The sequence below is a fragment of the Lepus europaeus genome, chromosome 3 (genome assembly GCF_033115175.1).
Source record: "Lepus europaeus isolate LE1 chromosome 3, mLepTim1.pri, whole genome shotgun sequence".
NCBI lineage: Eukaryota > Metazoa > Chordata > Mammalia > Lagomorpha > Leporidae > Lepus > Lepus europaeus.
Window position 1 is genome coordinate 117079579 of NC_084829.1, and position 25559 is coordinate 117105137.

A 25559-nucleotide genomic window follows, 5' to 3' on the forward strand; every position below is an offset into this window, starting at 1 on the left:
GGCCTGTTAGTGATTTTTATAGACAGGAAATCCTTTGATAAAAATTAGGATCATGTTTTTATTCCAAGTCATCCTCTCTGCCTTGCTCCAATCAAGATTCCATAAATAACATCATTGACAATTTCTCACCATTTTCCCCAGGTAATTACTCCCTGTCTCCTGAAACATTAAAGATTACTGAGATGAAAAAGAAAAGTCAAAGATTTTCTGTGTTAATACAAGATTTGAGGGTTTTTTAAATAAGTAATCTCATTTTGGCTCATTAAAAAAAAAAAAACAATCCTATAGTCAATAAAGGATTTAATTAGAGGACACAATATGAAAGATAATGGATTTGAAAAGAGATTGTGAATAGCTTCTATAATAGGCAATGCCATGTGAGAATTAAAAACTAAGCAATTTCCAAATGGTTTCATTAGAAACATCTTTCTCTATAAGAATTGTCTTTGTTTTTAAATAAAAATGTCCTTGAAGCAATAACAATATTTTACTAAAGAAGACAGAAACAAAGTTGTTTAATTAACATAGCAAAAGTTTATATCTAAATCCATATTACCCTTCAAAGCATGTATATCTTTTAAGATTGTATGCTTATTCTAATATGGCTACCATTGTTCAAAATGTTTGAGAATTTTTTTTTTTGACAGGCAGAGTGGAGAGTGAGAGAGACAGAGAGAAAGGTCTTCCTTTTTCCATTGGTTCACCCCCCAGTGGCCGCTGCGCCAGCACACCATGCTGATCTGAAGCCAGGAGCCAGGTACTTCTCCTGGTCTCCCATGTGGGTGCAGGGCCCAAGGACTTGGGCCGTCCTCCACTGCCTTCCCAGGCCACAGCAGAGAGCTGGACTGGAAGAGGAGCAACCGGGACAGAATCCGGTGCCCCGAATGGGACTAGAACCCGGTGTGTCAGCGCCGCAGGAGGAGGATTAGTCTATTGAACCTCGGTGCCGGCCTGTTTTTTTTTTAACATTTTATTTTAGAACATTTTAAATTTATAAGTCAAAAATTGTGAGATAGTAATACAAAGAGTTCCCACAAAACCTTCACTCCATTTTTTCCCTAATAACATCTCATATTAGTCACAATTAATGAACCACACCCAATTTCCCCTCTTTTTAAATCCAAAGCCCTTTTATCCCTTACACCCCTCTCAGTCTCTAGTAATCAACATTCTATGGTCAGGTTTCATTTTTTTTTTTTTTTAATTTTAGCTTCCATCTGTAAGGGAGAACATGTGAGAATTTGGTTTTTGAAATCTCCTTTAAAGAAAATTTTAAGTCATGCAATTTTCTTTATATGCTCTCTCTTCCTCTCTCTCTCTCTCTCTCTCTCTCTCTCTCTCTCTCTCTCTCCCCCTCTCTCTTCTTCTCTCTTCCTCTGTCTCTCTTTTTCTCTCTCTCTGGACCTGAAAGTATCTAGCTTAATCCAGCATTTTGGTTCTTTCCAAATAATACCTACCATCAAAGGAATAGTGATTGCTTCCAGTGAATACTCAGAAGGCAGTTTCAAAGAGCTCAGAATGGTTTTGAATGATGAGAGCTTCATTAAAATACACCCATGACCTTCCAGAGTGACTACCTTGAATGACAATGATGTTCAGATAAATGAATTCCAGTGCATTACAGAAGATTAGGTATGTAAATACCTGCAGACCCTGTTCAATAAGTGGCAATTTTCTTCTTCCATTAAAAAAAAAACCTCATTATTTTCAAAGGCATGGCTTTCATTATGCATGAACATAGCTGGGGTAGTAGGCAAAATAATGGCTCTCCAAAGATGTCAATGTTCTAATCCCCATAATACTAAATATGTTACTTTAAATGTCAAGAAGGACTCTGCAGATGTGATTAAATTCATGATATTGAGATGGTCCAGTTATCCTGAATTATCTGGTGATAATGTAGTCCCAAAGGCCCTTTGGAGAGATAGAGGCAGGAGTCAGAGTAGGAGATGTGAAGTTGGAAACAGAAGTTAGAGGGTCAGAGGGCAGTTTGAAACCATTGCTGGCTTTTGAGGGGCCATAAGCCCAGGAATGCAGGAAGCCTGTAGAAGCTGAAAAAGGCAAGCAAAGGGACAGGTATTTGACCTCGAAGTTGAGACACTGGTTAAAATGCCCATGTTCCACATCAGAGTGCGTGGGTTGGATCCCTGGCTCCAACTGCTGACTCCAGCTTACTAATACAGACCCTGGGAGGCAGCAGTGATGGTCCACGTATTGGTGTTTGTTCCTGCCATTTACGTGGAAGACCTGGATTGCATTCCCAGCTCCTGGCTTTGGCCAACCTTGCCAATTGCAGACATGTGGGGAGTGAACCAAAAGAGGGGTGTTCTCTCCCTCTCTCTGCCTCTCAAATTAAAAATACAAGAAGGCAAGGAAAGGAGCCTACAGAAGGCATGCAGCCTGCTAGCACCTTGATTTTATGACTCTGACCTTCAGAATTGAGAGATAATAAAGTATAATAAGGTTTTGCAGTTTAAGCCACTAAATTTTTCATCATTTATTACAGCATCAATAGAAAACAGATACAGTAGGAGACAACATGTAATTCTTCACTACCTACCATCACTTTAATGTTTATACCTGCTTCTGTCCCCCAAATTTATACATTAAAATACTTCCCCTCAGTGTGATATCATTTGGAGGTGTGGCTTTTGAGAGCTGGTTAGGTTATGAGAGTGGGACCTCCATGAATGGGGGTAATGTCCTTGTAAGAGAGACTCCATTGACTTCCTTCCCCCATTCAATCATGTGAAGACACAGCAAAAAGATGGCCGTCTGTGAACCAGGAAAAGAGCCCCCACCAGACGCTGAATCTGCTGGCAGCTTGGTCATAAATCTTTGTGGCATAGAAGATACTCAGTCCATGGCATTTTGCTACAGCAGCCTGAGTGGATGAAGACACTACCGCTCAGGCAGGTTTAGAGCTACTGATCTTTTGAGAGCCTTCTCCAAAAAGAACTAGACACATAGTGCAATAGCAGATTTTCCTTGCCCATCTGTGCTTGTGTTTCCATTGTTTAAGAAAAGGATCCTGGGGCCAGAGATGTGGCATAGTGGTAAAGTTGCCACCTGCAGTGCTGGCATTCCATATGGGTGCCAGTTCAGTCCCAGTTGCTCCACTTCTGATCCAGCTCTCTGCTATGGCCTGGGACAACAATAGAAGATGTTCAAGTCCTTGGCTCCTGCACCCACGTGGGAGACCTAGAAGAGGCTCCAGGCTTCTAGCTTTGGATCAGCCCATCTTTGGCGAATGGGGAGTGAACCAGCAGATGGAAGACATTCTCTCTCTCTCTTTCTCTCTCTCTCTGTCTCTCTGCCTCTCTGCCTTTCTGTAACTCTGCCTTTCAAATAAATAAATATTTTAAGAGAGAAAGAAAAGGATCCTGCTCTTCCCTCTGTGACTGTGAAGATAGCCATTTTCCCAGTGCCACCAAGATGGGCTACTTGAAGGAGCATTTGTTGCTATCTGTCAAACATAGATGAGCATGAAAATACTTCTGTGACTTAACTGTTTCCATTAACAAAATGGATCAATTTGAGTTGACCACTACATAAAATTCACTTGTAAGGAATAAAATAGAATGTCCTTATAGTTTAAAAAAAAAAAAAAGACAAAGAAGAAAGCAACATATGTAGCCTGCTTCCCTTGGCAATGCATTTGAGGAGATGTGTTGGTTCATAAATCAGTAAAAGCCTGTGAGCTACTTTAAGACTGAAAGCTTTAGCCTTAAAGCTGCTGAAACTTTTTAAGACTCGAACAATGAGAATTCATAGAAACACCAACAACTGAGAAAATAGCAGGAGTTATTTCTGTCCCTCTTCTTCCATTCTTTCCTCTTGTTTGTATCTTCTGAGTTGAGGCTATTTCAAATTCAGGAGCTCCTGGAACACAAAGAAAGAATGTGACTGGGCATTTTCTGGGGTCATTAAGTAGGGAGGGAGCTCTGTATGAGTGGCTAAGGAGCTGTGACACCACTGGAGCCAGAGAATGACAACTGGATGCTCACCTTTAGTTCCTCATGCCAGAAATCATCTCACGAGGCAGCTTTCTGCAGTACCGGTTACTTCAGTGACAGCAGATCTCCAGCAGTGGTTCAGGGAAGCAGAAATTATTCATTGCTTCATTTATTATTCACCCATTCTGCCCCCGCGATCTGCCAGGCAGTACAATAAGCACCACAAGACTCTGTTCAGATGTCACCTGTTCAGAGAGCTCTTCCCTAATCACTCTATTAAAATCACAATTTCCTGGCCCATTTCCTGGTCTACTCTCACCCTTGTTCTATTTTTTTCTCCATGATTTTGATAGGCATTGGCTTACTGTATGTTTTCCTTAATTCCTACCTGAGATTACAAACTCCGTAAGAGCAGGGTTTATTATTATTATTATTATTATTATTATTATTATTTCCTGGATTTTCCATTTCCTAGAATAGTGCTAGCACATAGTAGGTGCCCCATAGATAAAATTTTGAATAAATTAATGTTATTCATAGGGGCCCTACTGTGTGCTGAGCAATACCCTAGCTACAGGATATAAAAACAAGTGCAAGGGAGAAAATGCCTGTCTTTATGGAAGGAATTGTGTTTCAGCATGATGACTGCAATTCAGAAATACAGAAATTGATGGGACCCCCAGGAAACACCTATTCTGGATTTACAGAGCCAAAGAGGGCTTCCTGGTCGATGTAGTATCTAATCTGGACTCTCAAAAATAAGTCTTAGTGGGCCAGGCAAGGCATGGCAAATGACGGGGACGTAAGAACTTGAGGAAGGGGGAAGATCATGTATCTGGAGTTCAGCAGCGAGATCGAAACTAGAGTTACATGTTTGGATGTTGTTTTCATACAGATAGTGCTGAAGGTCATGGTCTGATGATGATGTAAACATAAATAGAAAAGTGAAGAATATTGAAAACTGAGCCCTGGGGCACTCCAGTTTTTAGAGATCAGGGAAACATAAGCTGAGAAGGAAAGACCAATGCAGAAAGAGGAGAACCAGCTAAGTGTACTGTGTCCTAGTAGCCAAGTTGAGAGAGACAGAGAGAGACCCCCGGATGTCAGACACTAAGGGTTCAGACCTGAGCATCTAAGTCACTAGTGGTCCCATACAGGAGGGAAGGAATCATGCAGACAAAGACAAGAGTTACCATTGAGCCTTGCTGTAGGCATTTCAGATTAGCACATGCGAATGTGGCTCTGGAACTGGGGAGATGTGTGTAGATGTCAGTAGATTTGGAAGTCGTCAGCACAGAGGTGATTTTTAAAGCCAGGACAGTTGGTGAAATCATTAAGGGGTAAATTTAGAGCTAAAAAAGGGGGGGGGGTACTAAGGCAAAATTCTGAGGACATGACATTTGAGAGATAAGAGTAGAGTAGGAGCCCAGAAATCAGGGACCCATGGAATCGTCTGAGAAGGAGGCCTGAGGGATGGAAGGAAAAGCAGGGGTGTGGAGACTTGGGTGGTCAGAGCTGTCAAAGGAGGAGCAAGTGTCAGCTCGCTGAGGAAGGAGAGGGCTGAAATGAGTCTACTGGGCTCCAACACAGGGAATTTATTTCTGGGTAGCTGATGGTCTTTGGGGAATAGAAACCAGATTGCACTGACTTGAGGTGTTGAGTGAATGTTGAAGAGATTGGGACAGTGGCTGAACACAACGCCTTTCAGCAAGTTTAGCAGGAAAGGAAGAGGGGGCGGTGAGATCCAAGGAGTGGCGTATGTGTAATGTGAAAATAAGGGAGCCAAGGCCTGAAGCCTCAGATACACCATCTTTGAGAGACAAGATGAGTCCACAAAAGATAGAAGGAAAAGCCAGTGAGGTAAGAAAGAAAATGATAGCTAAATTCAGAAAGGAGAGAATTCAAGGAGAGGGGAGTTGGTAATGCCAAACACTACATACAGGTTCAGTAACTTGAGAAGTCAACTGTGACCATGCAGCTTAGCATTGGACACCAGAGTGAGGGGAGCTGTCCCAGGAGGGACAGCTTGAGGGATGAATGTGGCCAAGAGAGAGGCAGTGACAGTAGATTAATCTTCATAGCCTGGCCAAGAAGAGGGAAAGAAATAGCTACAGCGCAATTGGGCATCAAGAATTAAATCAGGATGTGCCTCCGTGATGAGAAAAACAGCCAGCGGAAAGGGATGAGGGTTGCGGGGTATTAACTGGAGCAGGGTCCCAGAAGGAGCAGGAGGGGAGGGTTCCAGAGAACGGAGTGCAGAATCACCTCCAGTGCTAGGCATATCCAGCAGGAAAGGGAAGACATGAACTGGAGGGAGAAGCCAGTGTGCTCAATGGCGACTGTGTACTTGGACCAGGTGTAGAGGGGCTTGTTGCTTCTCATACCTTCTGCACCTACAGCAATGCTGGGCACGTAGTAGGCGTTCTATATGTTATCTGTTGAATGAATCAATAAATAATCAGTGTAAGGTGAGAGAAATCTGATTTTGCCTTTTTCTAACAAAATCTGGAATAATGAGTTAGACCTAAAAATAGACCCAAAAAGCACAAGATATTTCTTTCTGCTTTTGAAATTGTTTCTCCCTGCTGTTTTAATGCTGGGAGGAATCAGAAATAATGCAAAATTAATGTGGAATTAATATTTTATCAGAAAACTTTCATTTCCTTCAATATGTGCTGTGAAATGTGTACTTGCTTTAATGTTATCGTTAATGTTCTTATGTTCATGAATTCTATAAATAAGAAATACAAGTTACAGCTTGGCTGACTTAAGGCAATCACTTCTCCAAAAATACCCAAGATAGCCACACAGTATCAGAGACCCATCACTAAAAGCAAATGATTCCTGTTCTCATATTCTTTGTCTCATAACCGACACTGTCTTTAATGTAAAAAATACAGAGAAATACTCCTAGGCAGTGATCGCTTGTCAGGAGCCTCCAAACTTGCTGTTTCTCCTGTGGAGCCCTCCGTGTGTGAGATTGCATAGCCTGCTAGCTGGTGTGGCACTGGCCCAGCCTCGACAACTGGCATTATAACTGGACCCTATGTAATTCCCACTCTATGCAGACTGGTTATTTAAGATCATTTTGTGTAGAGACAATGGCAGAGCTTGGATCACATCTTGACTCCCACACTTACTGCTGTGTGACTTCAAGAAAGCTACCTACTATCTTTAGACCTCTGTTTTCACATCTGTAAAATGGGGAAAGCAAGGACTTACCATTGTGCCTGGCATACAGCAGATACTCAGTAAATGTGAATTCTTGTCTTCCTGGTTTTGGAGTGTGGTTTGCTGATAATCAGAACATACTCTTAAAGCTCCGAACATTCCCAGAGAGGCTCACCCAGAAGGAACTTTTGTCCTCTGAGCAGCTCTGCTCTCACCTGAGGCGGATTTCCCCACAGCGTAGCTGGAGAGCTTGTGCCTAATTATCTGTATCTTCCGGTCACCTAGATTTCTAGGTACTTGTCCCAGATTTTAAGTGCATGGCACTCTCTTTTTCTTTTGAGAGTTAAAACTAAAAAAGTAGACTGGATATGCTTGTACAACTAGGAAGCTGTAATATCTGGCACAAGGAGAAATATAAATCTCATATTGGTTAAGTCCTTATCAGTAGAAAAAGGAAGATTAGTTGGGTGAAAGTCTTTTTCTAAATCCCGAAAATAGGACATTTCCTGAAAAACTGCTGTCATATAGTCAGCACAGTGATACATATACTGGCTACATCCAGTATGAATACTTTAAGATAGCAAAATCTAAATATCAAGTGCCAAGGTGTGGATTGGGGAAGCATATGAACAATAATAAGCCTGGGAAAGAAACAGATCTGGAGAGGAAGGGGCGGGGGGGGGGGGGGGTGTGATGGTCAGTAGGGGCCGTAGTTGTCTACAAGAAAAGTCTGCTCCAGAAGGAAGATACTGCTTTGTGGGATCACACTCCCGGCTGGATTTCCAAATGCCTCCAGCATAGCCATCTATCCAGGCCACGGAATTATAATGGTTACTGGTAGCTAGTGAGTGTGTCTGCTAAATAATATTCCTGTCTCTTCAGCCGGACTATCAGCCTAAAGAGGACTTTCGTTGTGTGTGTGTGTGTGTGTTGCTGAAGTTTGGCTTTTTAAAGATGCCTTCCTGTTAACACTTCAGGTTTACTCACCGGAGATGAATTTATAATAACTGTCACTTTTAGAAATAAGGGAACATTGCCAATTAGAAGGAGAGGAAAGAGAGTGGAGAAGAGTTCTTTTCCTGGAATCACCTACCGGTTGCCTTGGGTTTAGCCTCTGACAGCAGAGCCACAAGGGAGCTCTCTCCCCGTGAACAGCCTGAGGGGAGCGTTAATGAGGAGCTGAGGGGTGGAGGAGGAGTCTTCCTTGGGCACAGAGTGTTTGACGTTTGACGGCGGGATGAGCTCACCTCATTACGCTCCACTGGAATGGGAGCAGGTGGATTTTTTTTTTTCTTATTTTAAAAACTATCAACTTCCCTTGAGAAAGACTGATCTGATTTTGTAGATATTTACATTCTCATAATGTATGTTTTTTATTTATTTTTAAAGTAGAGTGTGCTCAAGAGAAAGAATTTGGAAGCCACAGAGAATTAGGGCCATGAGATTGCAAAGATTCAGTTATCCCATTCAAAGATAACCATTATTAAAGTTTTATTCTTATAGATCCTGATTTTCTCCTTCCAGATATTTTTGTGTGTGTAGATTTATTTATCTGAAGACAGAGAAAGAGGAGAGAGGGAGAGGGAGAGAGAGAGAGAGAAACTACCATCTTCTGGTTCATTCCACAAATGCCCACAGTAGCCCTCAGTAGGGGCTGCAACCAGGAGCCAGGAACTCAATCCAGGCCTCCCACATGGGTAGCATGGACCCAAGTATTTGAAATAACTGTTCTCCACCCCATCCTACCATTTGCAAAAAAACTGGAATGAAGAGTGGAGCTAGGAGTCAAAACCAGCATTCTGATATGGGCTGCAGGCATCCTAAGGAGTACCTTAGCCACTAGACCATGTACCTGTCCCCCTACTTCCAGATAGCTATATTTCTAATACTACAATATAGACTCTTAGTCAAGAAATGAGCTTTTCAATGAACATATCTGTCACCTAAACCAAGCATGGGAAAGAGGAAGATTGCTCCTGTTCTGTCCAAGATAACCCCCAGGTCAGGGAAGACCTCCATTCCCTTCCAAAAGCTGAGAGAATGCAACAGGCTCTTTTTCCAGCTCTTCTTTTCTCCACCCCCATGGAGAAATGGGGAACTTGAAATCTAATCAGGGACTTCAGCACAAGGTGGTCTGGTGATGCCTTAAAATAAAAAGGAGGGCACATCTCCAGAGTGTTTCACTCCTGCCAGCTCTGTGGGTTGGAAAGGGCTTTCTCTTGCTGGACAGAACTCTGAGACAGGGTCCAGGACCTGATGACCATTTCTCTGGTGTATCTTCCCAAGAAAGTCTAGGAAAGTGGAGTGGGAGATAGGGGGCAAGACTAACTTCTCCAATCCAGCTGCTGTTTAATCTCCATTAGGTCCCTTGAGTCTCTTAGTTGAACCATGTGAAATTGGCAATAATCTATGAATTTTACCAACAAAAATAACAATTTCCAATGGATCAAGCTATTATTTTTCTGCCAGTTGTATCCTAGAGGGGGCAGTAGTATGGCACACTGGGGGTGAAGCTGCCTCTTGCGACACCTGGATCCCATACCAAAGTGCCTAGGATGGAATCTGGGTACTCTGCTTCCAATCCAGTTTTCTGCTAATGCACCTGGGAGGCGGCAGATGATGGCTGAAGTACTTGTGCCAGCCACATGGAAACCCTGATGGAGTTCTTGGTTCTTGGCTTGGGTCTGGCTCAGCCCCAGCTGTTGCAGTTATTTGGGGAGTGAACCAGTGGATAGAAGATTCTCTCTCCATACTCCCCCTGCCCCAGCACTCTGCCTTTCAAATGAATAAATAAATACATCTTTTAAAAGATAAATAAAAGGCTCCTAGAGGAGAGGGCAAGAAAGTGGTTAGAAACTACAAGCATCCATCATTGAAGATTAAAGTAGTGCATGCAGCATTTTAGACCATCTCTAAATAGACATTTAGCTTGAATGCGAGCATAATGCTACACGCAGCTTTTCTGAAGTCAGTGAAGGGTCATAACTTGAATAAGCCATGCTGAGTTTTTAGGTTTGTGAGTACAAGAATGGGAATGCTGCTGAGATTTCTAAACTGCCTGTTCTTCATTTGCAAAGCAGTTCTCCCATCTTAGCTACCTAGATTTCATATTCATCCATGTTACAGAGCACAAAGTCAGGAAACATAAAATACCACAGTTACTTTATGATACTCTCATTTTTTTTCATTTCAATTAAAGTAACTCTCTGAAAGAGGTAAAATCTGTGTCACAAACTGGATCTTTTAGAAGATATCCCTTCCTGCTTTTATGTAAAGAAGTAACCTGCAGTGGGCTTTTGGCATAGTGGTTGAAATGGAGCTTGGGATCTCCTCATCCCATAGTGAAGTGTCTGGGTTTGAACACCAGCTCTGCTTCCAATTCCAGTTTCCTGCTCATATACACTCTGAGAGGCAGCAGGTGATGGCTCAAGGACTTGGATCCTGCCTGCCACATGGGAGACTAATTGAGTTCTGGGCTCCTGGCTTTGGCAAACATTTAGGGAGTAGATTAGCAGATGGAAGATACCTCTCTCTACCTCTGTTTCTCTTTCTATCTCTCTGCCTTTCAAGTCAATAAAATACATACATATGTATATATATATATATATTTTTTTTTTAAAATAAGTAGCCTACCTACTGGCCTTTTCTTGAACCACTATGCAAATCTATTCATTCTTTTAAAAATAAAATGAATTTTGTTTATACTTTGAATTATTTGGTGAAAGTTGCAAAATCATTTCAAAGAGAAAAGTTGAACATAAGCCAATATATATTTAATTTAAGCACTATGTAGTACTGTCTGTACTCTAACTTTCTGTTTTCATGAAAACAAAACCCCTCTATTATGTATATCTGATATTAATATTATTATGCCCTTTTTGAAAAGTGTGATTTATATTCTGCTGATATTTCCCAGCAACTATAATAAATACAAACTTTCACATTCAAAATTTAATTTGAGGTTCTATGAAGGTTTGGAGAAAGCCATAGGTTTGCTCTGAAAGGCTTCATTTAGCCTTTGACAATGAGAACATGAACACTGTAAAAGGGGACCTTTGCTAAGGGAGATGGTTTGAAGACTGTAGAACATGACAATAAATTTCATCTGGAAGAACAGATGAGAAGAGCTAGGACAATTTTGAAAACAAGGAACAATGAAAACCAGTTTACCTCAAAAGACATTAAGAATGCATGTAAAGCCTTAGCAATTGAAACAGCACCATATTATTAATAGTAAGGAACATACTATGGTCCTAAAACAGACCTTAATGTATATGAAATACACCCTAGAAAACATACTACAGACCAACACGAAAGGGACAGATTGTTCAACAGTGCACTGAAAAAGTTAACTAAATAAAAATTCAAATTAGATATTAACTTCATCTCCTGTGAGAAAATATTCCAGATAAGTTAAAATTTTAAATGTTAAAATAAGAACTATAACTAATAGGACACATAGGTGATTGCATAACTGATTTGGGGAGAGAAGAAAGTTCCAAAAATGAGCTTACAAAGACATATTTAAACACACCCATCTTAGGAAACATGGTAAATGAATTTTTAAAGAAACTGTAAAGTATTTTATCAAGTATCACTAAGATCTGGTAGTGTTAATATAAATTTATTTTATGTATATATATAATAATTCTCATCCTCCAACAAAAAGAAAACCTAGTGCATGCATAAAATTTTCTGCAGAGAAATAATCATAAAAATGTAGATTTTAAAAGTTTGCTTAATTAATAATCATATAACTTAAATTTAAAACAGTAATGAAATATCATATTTGATATAACATGGCAATTTTTGAAAAGATAATGCATAAATTAGTAAAAGTATAGGAAGATTAGAACAATCAATCTCTGAAATTAGACAAGTAAATAATGACTAATTTCCTGGAAGAAAATTGACGGTATATATTAAAAGTTTTTAAAGGTTGATATTTTTAAGCCTATAGTAACATGGGTAGAAATCTATCCTAAGGAAATATGCCAGGATATGAGCAGAGATTTGTTGGTGTTTTTGAAGCATCATCTCTTAACTAAGAAGAACTGAGAACAAAGGAAATGTTCAAAAATAGGAAAATGATTTTAAGTAGTACTTTATAAAATATTGACAAATATTCTATTAAAAAATTGGCAAAGGATTTAAATAACCACTTTTTCAAAGAAGAAATAAGATAATGACTAATAACCAATTAAAAGATTTTTGGCCGGCGCTGTGGCTCACTAGGCTAATCCTCCGCCTTGCAGCGCCGGCACACCGGGTTCTAGTCCCGGTCGGGGCACCGATCCTGTCCCGGTTGCCCCTCTTCCAGGCCAGCTCTCTGCTGTGGCTAGGGAGTGCAGTGGAGGATGGCCCAAGTGCTTGGGTCCTGCACCCCATGGGAGACCAGGAGAAGCACCTGGCTCCTGCCATCGGAACAGCGCGGTGTGCCGGCCGCAGCGCGCCAACCGCGGCGGCCATTGGAGGGTGAACCAACGGCAAAAGGAAGACCTTTCTCTCTGTCTCTCTCTCACTGTCCACTCTGCCTGTCAAAAAAAAAAAAAAAAAAAAAAAAAGATTTTCAGTATCATTTGTCACTGGGAATATGTAGGTCAAAATAATGGGATAACCATTCACACCACCAGAATGACTAAAATGTAAAGAAAAAACAAAAATCAGTAATAACAAGTATTGATGAGGATATAGAGAAATTAGAACCCTCATACATTGTCACTGTGTGGTGTAGTCATTTTGAAAAGGAGTGTGACAGTTTCTCAAAATGTTAAACACCACAGTGCTTAAATGCTGATTAAGATGCTTGTATCCCTTGTGTCCCATATAGGAGTGCCTAAATTTGATTCCTAGCTCCAACTCCCAATTCAAACTTACTGCTGGTTCAACCCCTGGGAAACAATGTGGATGAATGAAATAACTGGATTCCTGCCACTATAAGGTTGTGATAGTTAAATGCAATTATGCTACATGATTCTCAGAATCAATGTAAAGTATTAAATAGGTAAAATAATATAAATCTTTTTCCCATGATACATCTCATAAACCCAAATCCCAACAGCTCACTGGTAGTGTGGTGCCGCAATAGCCCTGTCCATACCATTGGCATCAGATTCTCTTGCAAAGCATCTAAACCAGGAATGTCCTATGATACTAGTTGATAAAGAAATTTCATTTTATTACACTTAATCTTAGTCCATAACAATGTATTTACTGCAAAGTGGTCCATTGTCTCCCACATGTGTTCTTAGATTTGGGGCTTGGTAAAAATTCTTCAGTATATTGAAACTTCTTTATTCAGAATTCAATCTGGCCCAGCCTGGGGCTATAGGGGCCATTTGGTGGGTAAACCAGTGGATGGAAGACCTCTGTCTCTCCCTCTAACACTATGTATGTATGTGCATATATACATATATATTATTAGCACATACAAATGCTAATAATCATCAGGTTTTCATTTTATAAAATTTAAAGCAAAAATCACAGTGTCAAAGCAACAGGCCACAGCTGAGTGGCCTCACTGTAGAAGCATCCTGGGATAGGACTTACAGAGTCCTTTGGAGGAAAGAGCCAATGAAACAGAGAAGAGGGTGGTATTACGTGGGTTGTGGGAACTTCCTTCCAGGGCCTGGGTGGTGGTGGTGAGAAGGGTCTATTACCTTGCCTGGGTAGCAGCAAGGCAGGAGCACTGCTGACCCAGCAGATTTCCTGTCTCCCACTGCTAGCCCTCACCTTCTCACCCTCAAGGGGCTGGAGCATCTTTGCACTGAGGAAATTCCTAAGGCTCTTGCAGGATTACTGAGGGGAGCCAGGCCCCCACCCCATGCCTGCCATTCCCACCCTATGCAGCTGCTCTAGGACTTGTGCCTATCCCTGAACCCCAAATGTAGATTTTGAACTCATGTGGATCAAAGACTTAGAAAACATTCTGCAAAACCAGGATACAACTGGAGATACTTACCAAGCCTAAGAGGTTTGGCAGTTTGTGAAAGCAGCTTTTGCTGATCCACAATGAGCCATATCAATGAGACAGTCCATTACTGGGACAGCATTGTGACCAAGTTAGGGCAGGGGAGCAGAAGACTTTCAGAAGCCATGGTCTGAAGCCAGACTGAGATGGCCTGGGGATTGTTGGCAGATGGGGATTGTTGGCAGATGGGGACAGCATCCAAAGGAAGGGAGAAGCGTGAGTGGATGTTGCAAGGGAGGAACAGTGTGTGTGTGTGTGTGTATAACCAAGTGTGATTACGGACTGCAGGGAAAGTTGCAGAGGTAAGACAATCACAGACTAGATGAAGTGGGGGAAGGGAAAGTGAGAGGGAAGTTAAATGATGCCACAATCCTCCAATATGCAGGTGTGTATAAATTTTAATGCTATTTAACACTGACTGTCTTCTGTTGTCCTAACAGCAGTGTCAGCATGGACCTTTTTTATTTAAAGGACTTCTGACAGCTACACTTGAACTCTGATCTAGGGATCCAGAGATTAGTATTTTAGTCTAACACTGACTTGTTTTACTCTTAAATCTAAGTTTCTTCATTTATAAAATGAGTATGGTCATAGCTCCCTCAGAGGGCGATGATAAAGATTAAGTAGTTATTATTATTATAATTTTATAAACTATGCATGTAAACATAACACAACCTTACTGTAAATGTTCTTTAAAGCTACAGGTTCAAATACTAATCCTGGTGCTATTACCATGATTTCAAAGGATTTGCCCCAGCAACTATGCATCATGTATCTCAATGTCTCTATCAATAATCTCAGAAGACAGGAGTGTAGACCTCTCTGACCTGTGTGGTCTGAAGATTAATGACATAAAAACAGTAAAATTAGGTTAAATCCTTTGGGGGAAAAGAGATGCTATGTAAATCTAAAGGTAATGAACGCTTTGCTTTCTAAATTGTTCTTAATGTCCTTTGAGATTTTTTCAGAGCATAATATGATGAAGAAATATTGTTCATTTTTTTGCTATCAATATTTTTTCAGATTGAGAAATGTATATAATGAAGTTAAATCTGCTACACAGATTAATGACAGAATCAGATTTTTTCTTTTTTCTTTTTAGCAATCTCAGTAATAGGCATCTAATGTAGTGCATTTCTTTGTTTTCACTCTAACAACCACTTGACTAAGAAGTTAAGCTACCAGAAAAACATTGGAAAATTATTTTGTCAGTGTGTTTTATGCTTCATGACCATAGGGGAAAGTCTGGAGGCAAAAATCACTAAAAAAATAATAGCCTATTTACTAACGCAGCTGTCAAACAGTTCCTTTTCTGTAGTTACAGATGCCATGGTGAGACCTCCAGCTGTAGCAATTAAATATCCCTGTCAGTGACTTTCATTAAAATATTGTTCATGAAAAGTCATTATGACACAACTACTGCTGATACCAACAATTTGTGTGACCTTGAACACGTCACTTCTATTCTAGGAATTTGTGAGGCCCTGACTTTTAAATAAGGAGGTCTTGGTCATGGCCTTCCATGCCAAGGACATATTGCCTCCAGGGGCATTTGCAAATGTGTAGATTGTTTTAATGGCCAGGGCCCAACAATGCTAAATGCCCTGTAAAGATCATAAGGCAGTCTTGCAAAAGAAAGCATTGTTCCACACAGAATGCTACTAGCAACCTAAATGATCTCTAATGTTCTCTGACAGTGATGCCATGCGTCTGTCCATTCGTTAGTTCATCCAGCCACCAGTTACTGAGTCCTCATTGTATGCGGAGCACAGAGCCACCCTTGCTCTGATATTCCAGAAATCCTGGCTTGCCTGTACCCTACATTCCCTTCTTTCTGAAAGTCTTCCCCTACTTCTGGACCACCGGACATTTACAAGTGAGGATTTTCCAATGCAAACCATGGAAGAGATAGATTCTAGGACTCAAGTGTTTTGGGGTTTTTAATGACGCTGAGAACAAAAGGCTTCACTTCAGCCCTCCCCAAAGATTGGATGTTGGCCTAGTTTTTCCTCATTAACTCAGGAATGGAGGTCTTCACTTCCACTAACTGAAAACTTCCAGCCAGATAATGAAATCCCAGTTGCAGAGCATGTAGCTATATATCTCAACTTGATTCCATCCGTTTAAAAAACAAAACACCAGCTATTTTATGCCACTGAACAGTTTTCACTGGCAAACTGAAAGTTCCTAATGTACTGAAGTGACATCTGAGGATAATTATATAACTTAATGTGTACAAGGTGATTTCAAAAAGCTCATGGAAAACTGGAATGAAAGGATTAACATTTGATGCCAAAAGTTTGAAATCCATCCATAGTTTTTTTTTCATAATACACATTTCCATGAATTTGTTGAAGACCCTTTGTATTACCACCTTAAGTAGGATTGTTAACTTACAATGCTAATTAACTGTGCATTGAGCTACATGTAGTACAGTCCTACCTGCCATCATCCCTACATACACACACACAAACACATACACATACAGCCCCTCCAGGGCCATGTGGCCTCTGGACTCAGCCCCTAGCCACCACAGAGGTACTGGGCACTCACATGGATCTTATTCTATGTTATCATTTCACAGCCACCAGGTACACAACTTACTTTTCCAAATGCTTGTTTCATTTTGCAAGGGAGAAGGCTAGAATGCAAAGAAACACAAGCATCTGCCCAGGTCACCACCAGTTATGGGAATAGAGGAGAGTCTGAGTTCTATTTACAATGCCAAGGAGCCGCTCTTGCATTCAGGGGTGCTTTGCAAATACTTAGCTGTGAATGAATCTATTTTAAAAGCATCATTCTGATCATTAAAAATCTTTGTATGTGTCTCTTCAGTAACTTTGATTGTGTATATCCCATGAGCCCAGCAGTATTCTAGATAATGGGAATGAGGTCCTGCCCTCATGGACCTCCTGACATGTGGAGGAGTCAGACATTAGGCCAATAATTCCATAATAAGTATGATTGCAGTTGGCACTACAAAAGGGAAGTACAAGGTGACTTTGAAAAGTTCATGGAAAATGGAATTAAAAGATAAGTTTATTTTTGGAGAAAAAATTTTTTTTGTAAATATATGCTTGTTTTTTCATAACATGCATTTCCCAGGAGCTTGTTAAAGTACCATGGTACTGGATGCAAGAAAAGCATGAAACAGGACTTGAACTAGCCTAGTCATGATCCTGCTCCTGAACTAACCTGGGAATCCACAGTGTTTTTCATGAGGAGACAACATGTAAGTGCAGGTCTGACGGAAAAGGAAGCAGAAGTTCTGGAACTTCCTGAGTCTTGCAAAAGGAGGGGCTACATTAGTAAGAACTCAGCAGGAAAGAAGAGCTCCTTCTGGGTAAGAGTGAATGCTAGCTCCATCTAGGTGACAGAAGTGGAGGTGGCATAAGTAGGTTAGAGACATTTAGAAAGTGGGATTTGTAGAACTTGTTGACCAATGGGATTTGGCTGTGATGGTGAAGGAATATTTGGAATCACTGCCCTGTGCTCACTGCTGAGGGCTGGGGGGTGGGGGGGTGGGGGGGTGGGGACAGGGTAGGGAGGAAGGTGGCACTGGCTTAGGATGCCATCAGGGAATTGTACTGGGCAGTGGGACAGATCACAAGTTTCTCATTTGGTACATGGAGTTGAGCTTTTGTGAGCACCAGTTTGTCTAGTGGAGACCCTACCTTTGATAGCACCTCCAGGGGTCTTACCAGAGTGTGGTTGGGACTGAACCAGCCCCATGGAGCCAGAGCACAAGTTCAGAAGCAGATTTACGTACCAGGACTGAGGACATCATAATTTACAAAATACATTCATACACATTGTCTCTGAGTTTCACATTGATCCTTGGAAAAGATTTGTTGGTGGGGTTGCTATCCTTGTACTACTCACAGGAAACTGAGGCTAAGGATCGAATTCAAGTCTGCTGGATTCTGGCACACAGGTCCTCATTTCACTGCATGATAAGGGTTAACTCTTCACCCTTCTTTTTTTTTTTTTTTTTTTGACAGGCAGAGTGGACAGTGAGAGAGAGAGAGAGAAGGGTCTTCCTTTTGCCGTTGGTTCACCCTCCACTGGCCGCTGCTGCCGGCACACTGTGGCCAGCGCACCGCGCTGATCTGAAGCCAGGAGCCAGGTGCTTCTCCTGGTCTCCCCCGCGGGTGCAGGGCCCAAGAACCTGGGCCATCCTCCACTGCACTCCCTGGCCACAGCAGAGAGCTGGCCTAGAAGAGGGGCAACCGGGACAGAATCTGGCGCCCTGACCGGGACTAGAACCCGGTGTGCTGGTGCCGCAGGTGGAGGATTAACCTATTGAGTTGCGGCGCCGGCCCTACTCTTCACCCTTCTGTCAGATGGGACTCCTATGTCAGATGGACTCTCAATATTTGTGCAAAATACATTTAAAAAAAGAAATCAAAGAGTTTCTTCCCTATACTCTGTTCAGCCATCTCCTTTGTACTCTTTTCTTATAACAGTACTTTTAAAGTATTTGTAAACTCTTGAAACTAATATTTGTATTTATATTTAGAACAATTGTTTTGCTTCTAAGAGTGAATGACAAGGGTAGATGAAGTACCTTTTGCTAATAGTGGAGAGCAACTGTCTGGGAGAAATTAAGTTGAACTTTTGTTTAAATTCTAACAACCTTTAAAGCACTCACGTTAAAGCACTCGAAGACTTCTGTCTCCTCCCTTCCCATTCCCAGGTCGATTCCTGGAGAACTGGGACCACTTAAATGACTGGATGTGTTCTCCCCATGACTCCAGAGTTCACATGGATCCTGCCTGGGCTCTGCAGAAGACATAAGGCAGAATGCCTTCTCCTTCCTCTAAGATGTAGGGGATGTCTACAATTAATTGAAGAGAATAAAATGAATGTTTATTTATTTCAGAGTTTCTTTTGAATGTACCAGTTCTGAGTCTGTGAAAAAGCTCAGACTCAGGGGAAATACTAGGGTATTTCAAAAAATGTGTAGAAAATAGAATTGAATCTATGAGTTTATTTTGGAGGCAAAAAAAAATTTGTAATGTGTGGAAAATATGTATTATAGAGAAATTACACATGGAATGGCCAGCATTGTGGCCCAGCAAGCTAAGTCACTGCCTGTGATGCTAGCAAACACTGCTTCAAGTCCTGTATTCAACCCAGCTCCCTGCTAATGCACCTGGGAGAGCAGCAGAAGGTGGCCCAAGTGCCTGGATCCCTGCCACCCACATAGGAGGCCTGAATGGAATTCCAGGCATTTGACTTCAGCCTGGCCCAACCCCAGTCATTGCAGCTATTTGGAAAGTGAACCAGTGAATGGAAGATCAATCTCTCCCTCTCTCTGTCATTCCCTCTCTCTCTGTTACTGTTTTTCAAACAAAATCATTAAGTCATTTCTTTTAAAAAAAACCTATACATGGATTTTTAAAAAAATTTTTACCAAAATAAAATGATTTTAAAGTTTAGTTTTCAGTGAACTTTTTGAAGTACCTCATATATAATAACCCTTTCTGCAGAGCTAAATTCCTTGTCTTTGTCACATGAATAGCTCCCTGCTGAACTGGCTGCTCTTGTTTCCCTCCCTACCTTTCCCCAGCTCCTGGACTGTTTCGTGATCCCGGTAGTGATTTTGCTGTCCTGGTTCTTCCTGCTGATCCGGTACAAGGCTGTGCATTTCATCGGCATTGTTGTCTGCATCTTGGGCATGGGCTGCATGGTGGGAGCAGATGTGCTTGTGGGAAGGCATCAGGGAGCAGGTGAGTACCTCTGTGGGCGAGGCCAAGGCATGCATAGTTGAGTGGACACAATGAGGGAAGGGTGCAAGAGACAGCTTTTATGCCAGTTGAAAAACTTCCAGTGTTTCAAACTTAAAGGAAGTGACCAGCTGGTTGGTGGTGGTGGCAATGGGTTAATCCACTTCCAAACCTCAAAGGCCTTCCCCACACTTTGGACAGCAGTTCTTTCTCTGCCAAGCCAAAGGAAGAATGAGCTTGCAAGCTCCTGGGTGAATATTTAAAGTTTAAAGACTACATTAGGAGCCCCAAGGGCTGTCTCACATGCAGCTCGGGGCAGCCACGGGACAGTCGGATGCCAGTTTCAGGAAGATTCATCATCTATTCGTCTTTTTCCTCTCCTCTATCTCTTCAAGAAGGAAATTGATTTACTGATTTCCGCCCATGCATTAAACAGGAAGCAATAATAAGTGTGTAGAATTCATATTTTTAAAAGGCAACTTAAAAAACTGCTTCTACATGTTATATACAAAACTGGTTTATGCCACATGAATAGAGAGTCATAAGTTTGGTTTTGGTACTTTTTGTTACTCTTTGTGTTCAGTTGTTTAGAACTTCCAGACTCAGAATGAAAAGAAACAATCTAAAAGAAACCATCTAAAGCAATAAATGTTATATTTTAAAAAAAGAAAATGGAAAAAAAAAACTAAATGAGGAATGTCAACATTTTTGTGAGCCAATACTAAGTTCTGTCTCCTCATGCCTAGTTTTTTATTTGTTAATTTGGTGGAGAAGGGTTGGAGAAGTAGGGGGAAAGGCAGTTTTTTGGAATCAGACTCTAAGGTAAAGTTTCATGACTAACTTATCAAATTGCTGTGAATCTCTGGGGGAGACCTGGCCCAGGGAAGTTTCCTAAAGACCCATTTTAAAACATTACAGTCCTTTAAAATCTACCAAAATCCTTGTGTTAGAGAAGGGTAGTTGGAACAGAAGGAAAAAAAAACCACTTTTAACACCAAGAATGGAATAGAAAGTACACATATTTCTATAGTTCTTGGAATTCTTCTTTCTTCTATGAAATTAGATGATAAAAGAGTCAAAAATGGGCCCTCTGTTTTTCAGAGAATAGGTCATGTAAAGTCTGAAACGATGTCATTTATGTTACGCCATAAAACTTTATGACTGAAAGAGATCTTGTTTATCTCTCTTATATTTGACATCTGAGAACAGCAAGATCCAGGGAAACCAAGTGGCTTACCATTGATCGCCACACTGACGGAGCAGAGATGGGACCCAAGAGCCCTGACCTTCACCTGTTACTGGGAGCTAAAGACATAAACAGAATGAGAGACAGCCTCAGCCCCACAGACTACACAACTCTATCAGTCCCCCTCCTCAACAGGTGCACTGAAAATAGACACTTCAGCGTGTCCCAAATTCTCTTCTAGGAGCACCTGCCCATGGAGTACCAGTGGATTGTCTATGGAAAGGCCCATTTCGTGCTCTCTCCATGTAGAGGTCTCCATGTGGACAATCTCCTTGGACCAGTCAGAGGTTTTTGTCTGATATAATGCAGCCGGGTGTTCTAAAGCCACCATTACCCTTTCTTGGCTTCCCACATGCTGTGTAAACCCAAACAAAGTGGAACCATGGCCCTTAGCTCTGAACACTCTGTCTTACTGAGCCCCAGTCATTCACCTTGGCCTTAATCTTACATTTCATAGTCTAGGAAGACAATTTCCCTGATAAATCTGATTGTTTAAGCCTAAAAGTCTTAAGCTAACTTGAGTTGATTTCACTAGATTGTATTCACTAACCTTATTGAAAAAAAAAAAAAGTTTTCTAGCTCTGAGATGAAGTGTTAGGAAAGTAGTACTATTTAAGAATAAAATAAAATAAGTCCTCCTGAGGTTCTTTCTAAACTGGTCAGTTTTCTGAAACTATGTAGATGTGGCTACAACATAATAGAGAGATGGTTTATCTGCCTTTGTGAAATCTGTTTCAGACCCACATCATTGTTTTGTGGGTGAGAAGCACTGATGTGAATGGAATTCACTTGTTTCATCTGCAGTCCCTTCTGTGCTATTGAAATTGTGCCCAAATACAGGACATGATGCTTTAAAGCTAGCCCAGATATAGGATCCATGGGCTCATTTTACAAAATCATGATTGGAAATGCTTTACATCCCTAAATAAATTAGGCAGCAATTTAATCTATCATTAATTAAACAAAAAAGGAAAATAGCCATACTGGTGTTGAGATCAATGTCATCTTAAAATTGGTGTGCATGATTATTTAAAAATGTTGCATCTGTTTTCACCTTTACAGTAGAATTAGTCCAATTGGATTAATTAGCCAGGAACATGAAACTTTTATAAAATACTTCAGGCACTCACTAGAACTTTAATCAGTCTTTCAAGAGATATAAATGATCATCACCATATCAAGAGCTTTTTTCAGGAAAGAAAGAACGTCTGATAGATCCTTTTTATATTGCTTAATCCATGTTTCACCTTACCATGGGATTTTGACAATTCTGTCTCCAGATACATTGATTTTAATGCATTCAAAGTTACTTTGACTTCATTATAATTAAAGTAATTGCTTTAATTCCACTTTGATAGCATGTGTCTTCATCAGCTACCCAGAAGGTCCTCATTTTGACTTAAACCTTTCTAAGGGAGTACTCCAGATACAAAACCCAAATGTCAGGGCACAGAATGATGCACCACGAGTAGCGCTTTAGATGAACTTGACCAGCAAATTCTCCCACTGGAGACAGGGTAGAGAGGAGACGTCCCAGGCCATAACATGAGAGGCACTGACTTGGAGCCTGTGCAGTGATGTAAACAGTAAGAAGGATGCAAAAAACACATTCGCACCCCCTGCATGTCACAGGTACAACCAAGCACCACAGAAGCTCCATGCTCTTGAGCTGACTTGAAAGGTGATGGCTTTTCCAAGATTCTCAGTAAAATTCAGTGGGCCTAATACATGCCTTCTCCCTTTTGCACTGTAGCTCCCTATTTGCATTATTGGCCTCTTCTGAAGGACCATCTCTGCGTTAACTGCTTTGTTTGAGCAGAGCAGGGAGGGGAGGAGTGTGGAGCACGTAACAAGAGTAGCCCCTGAGACTGTTATAGAAGTCAGGGTGTATAGCAATGACTTACTAAGGCCAAAGAGCTACATCTCCGTGACTTTTCTACTGTCCTTGGAAAACTTATGGATATAAAAGAGGAGATTCGAAAATAATGGGATTAAGATAAAAACCCCATTACAATAATACCTTATCATGAAATATGCTTCTTGCCCTTCAAAAATATCCTCTTTCAACCATAATACATTTACCACACCTTCTAGTTCATTTATTAAAGATGTTAGATACCCATAACAATCACTTTTTATTATTAGACATAATTTTACATTTACTTCAAGGAAAAGAAAACATTGTGAAGGACTATACTATCAAATAAAGTGTTGTTTTTATTGAGTGCCCACTCTTGCCAGGCATTTTCTCATATAATATCTCAGTGAATCTTACTGTGCAAAGAATTTTTATTCTAAGCCTCAGAGAAGGTAAGAAACTTGTGTAAGAACATATCACTATTAGATTATGTGGCCTAGATGTGAAATCTGCCTATATTCTTTCTGTTATAGCCCTGTGCCCCTACTTTTCCACATATAGTTATTTTATCATAGGAAATTAGGATTTTAAAAGCTACTCTGAATTTCTCAGAATGGATAGATTTTCCCAGGTATGGGACTTTTGGTGCTAAAACCAAGAGATAACGTAGGAAAACTAAGTTGTTGGTCTCCCTTTTTGAGACACAAATGGATTCAATGGGATAAGTACATTTTCATGAATTGTACTAGTAATCTTTCAACACTCCAAATAGTATAACTCAACATTTATTTCTTTACCTAATGGTAAATAATTATTTTAAATAAAGTTCTCTCCTCTCCTACACAAATAAACAATTAATTTTGTTTGTATTTAAACAAAAATACAAATGTATGACTATATTTATTAGATTCAAGGAAAAATCTAAAATAAAAAATAATCAACCCAAAGAGACATGTGGTTTATTCAAAGGGAATGATTGATTAACTCTCTTTAAGCACCACTTAGCATGTGACATACATCAGATACTATGGTAAGCATTTTGTGTATATTTCATAGTATTATCACAGTAACTCCGCTTTAAAATAATGCAACCAAAATTCAGAAAGACTATATAGTTTACCCACTGGAGAGATGTGATTCTACCCAACTCCAGCTGAACTGAAAGCTATTGTCATCCAAGACCTTTACCATATGATAAACTAAGATCTTTTCAGTCAACTCACTTCATTTAGACATTTAGACCTTTATTGAAAATTTACAATGCTCCAGGCTTCACATCAAGGACCACAAATGCAGCTGAGTGAGTCACAGTCCATGCCCTTTGACCCTACTTTGTAAGAGAATGGGTGGAAGGAGAAATAAGACACACAAGTTAACAAGCAACAGACATGGATTAGGATATGGTTAGAACTATCCACAGATGCTAATGATGTGAAATTCATAGGGAGAAGTATCAGATTGGGTGGACATTTCACAATTTTAAATGTGTCCACTTACCCAAAATTTTCAGCAACGTTATTGCATGTTGTGGTTTCACATACAAGTAAGTGACACATATTCCAAGCATAATTTTACCCATGAACATTGTGCAAAAACTGGTACCACAAGTCAGGTATCTGCTGCACTAACAGTGCACAAAATATGGAGTACTATGTTGTAATTTCCAGTTAAAGAGACAAATTTTAGATATAAAATATTACATCATATATCAAATACTTCATTATATAAATGGCTATATAAAATTATATTCTGGTTAGCTTAATTACATTTAATCAGCTAAATTTTTATATATGCTAAGTGCATATGTATCCACTTTAAAGTTATTTAAAAACTGACAACTATAATTACCAATGAAATTAGAATAAATGATATATAATCATTTGATACTGTTAAGCTAGAAAACACTAACGAGCTTGCAGTTACACAAAGTTGTATTATTGCTATTAAAAACTAGTGCTGAATTAGTGAAGATGTTTAGTACTACTACTGGCACTTCTAATGGAGCCAGTTAGCAGAATAGGCATTAACTGAACAAATGTGGAGCTTGGAAAATATTAGTGAGACTACACACTAAAACGGTGTGTCTTCTTTTTAGATATTTAAGAAGATAGATTGATGTTCCTCTAATTCCTATTAAAATTCTTCATGTAATTTAGCTTTCCTGAATTCATTCATATAAAATTAATTTTATTAACCAAGAATTCTATTAAGAAGCACTTTCACACCTCATGAGTACAGCAATAATTGATACAATAATGACCCTCACAGGGTTGTAAAATGTCTCCTGGTTGAAAAGAGACTGAATCATGTTCAATATGATTTAGTATATATATATTCCTCTAATGAATTAAAATTAAAAATTTGTCAGTATTTTATGGTGGACAAATAAACATTAGCCAGTTTCCTGAAGATTTCACCCTCTGTCACAGCAGCCTTAATTGTCCTAGAAGATGCTGCCAGAAACCTCCCGCCAGGTCTGTTTCCTAGCTGGGCCTGATCCGGTTCTCAGCTCGGTTTCTGAGCAGGGCTGGCTCATGCTTCATGAGCTCAGGGAGCGTGCCTGACCTCTCAGAATCACGTTCTCAGCTCCATTCCCTCAAGGCCTCTAGAGCAGCACATAAACTACCTT

The 25559-nt window shown here is 40.3% G+C and overlaps 1 protein-coding gene across 1 annotated transcript in view; it reads left to right on the forward strand.

The window, feature by feature from the left end:
- SLC35F1 (solute carrier family 35 member F1) overlaps positions 1-25559 on the forward strand; it is a 467572-nt gene that overhangs the window by 400353 nt on the left and 41660 nt on the right. The window contains exon 4 of the mRNA XM_062187689.1: positions 19670-19829. Within this exon, the coding sequence (XP_062043673.1) occupies positions 19670-19829 (160 nt within the window). The remainder of the gene's footprint in view (positions 1-19669; positions 19830-25559) is intronic.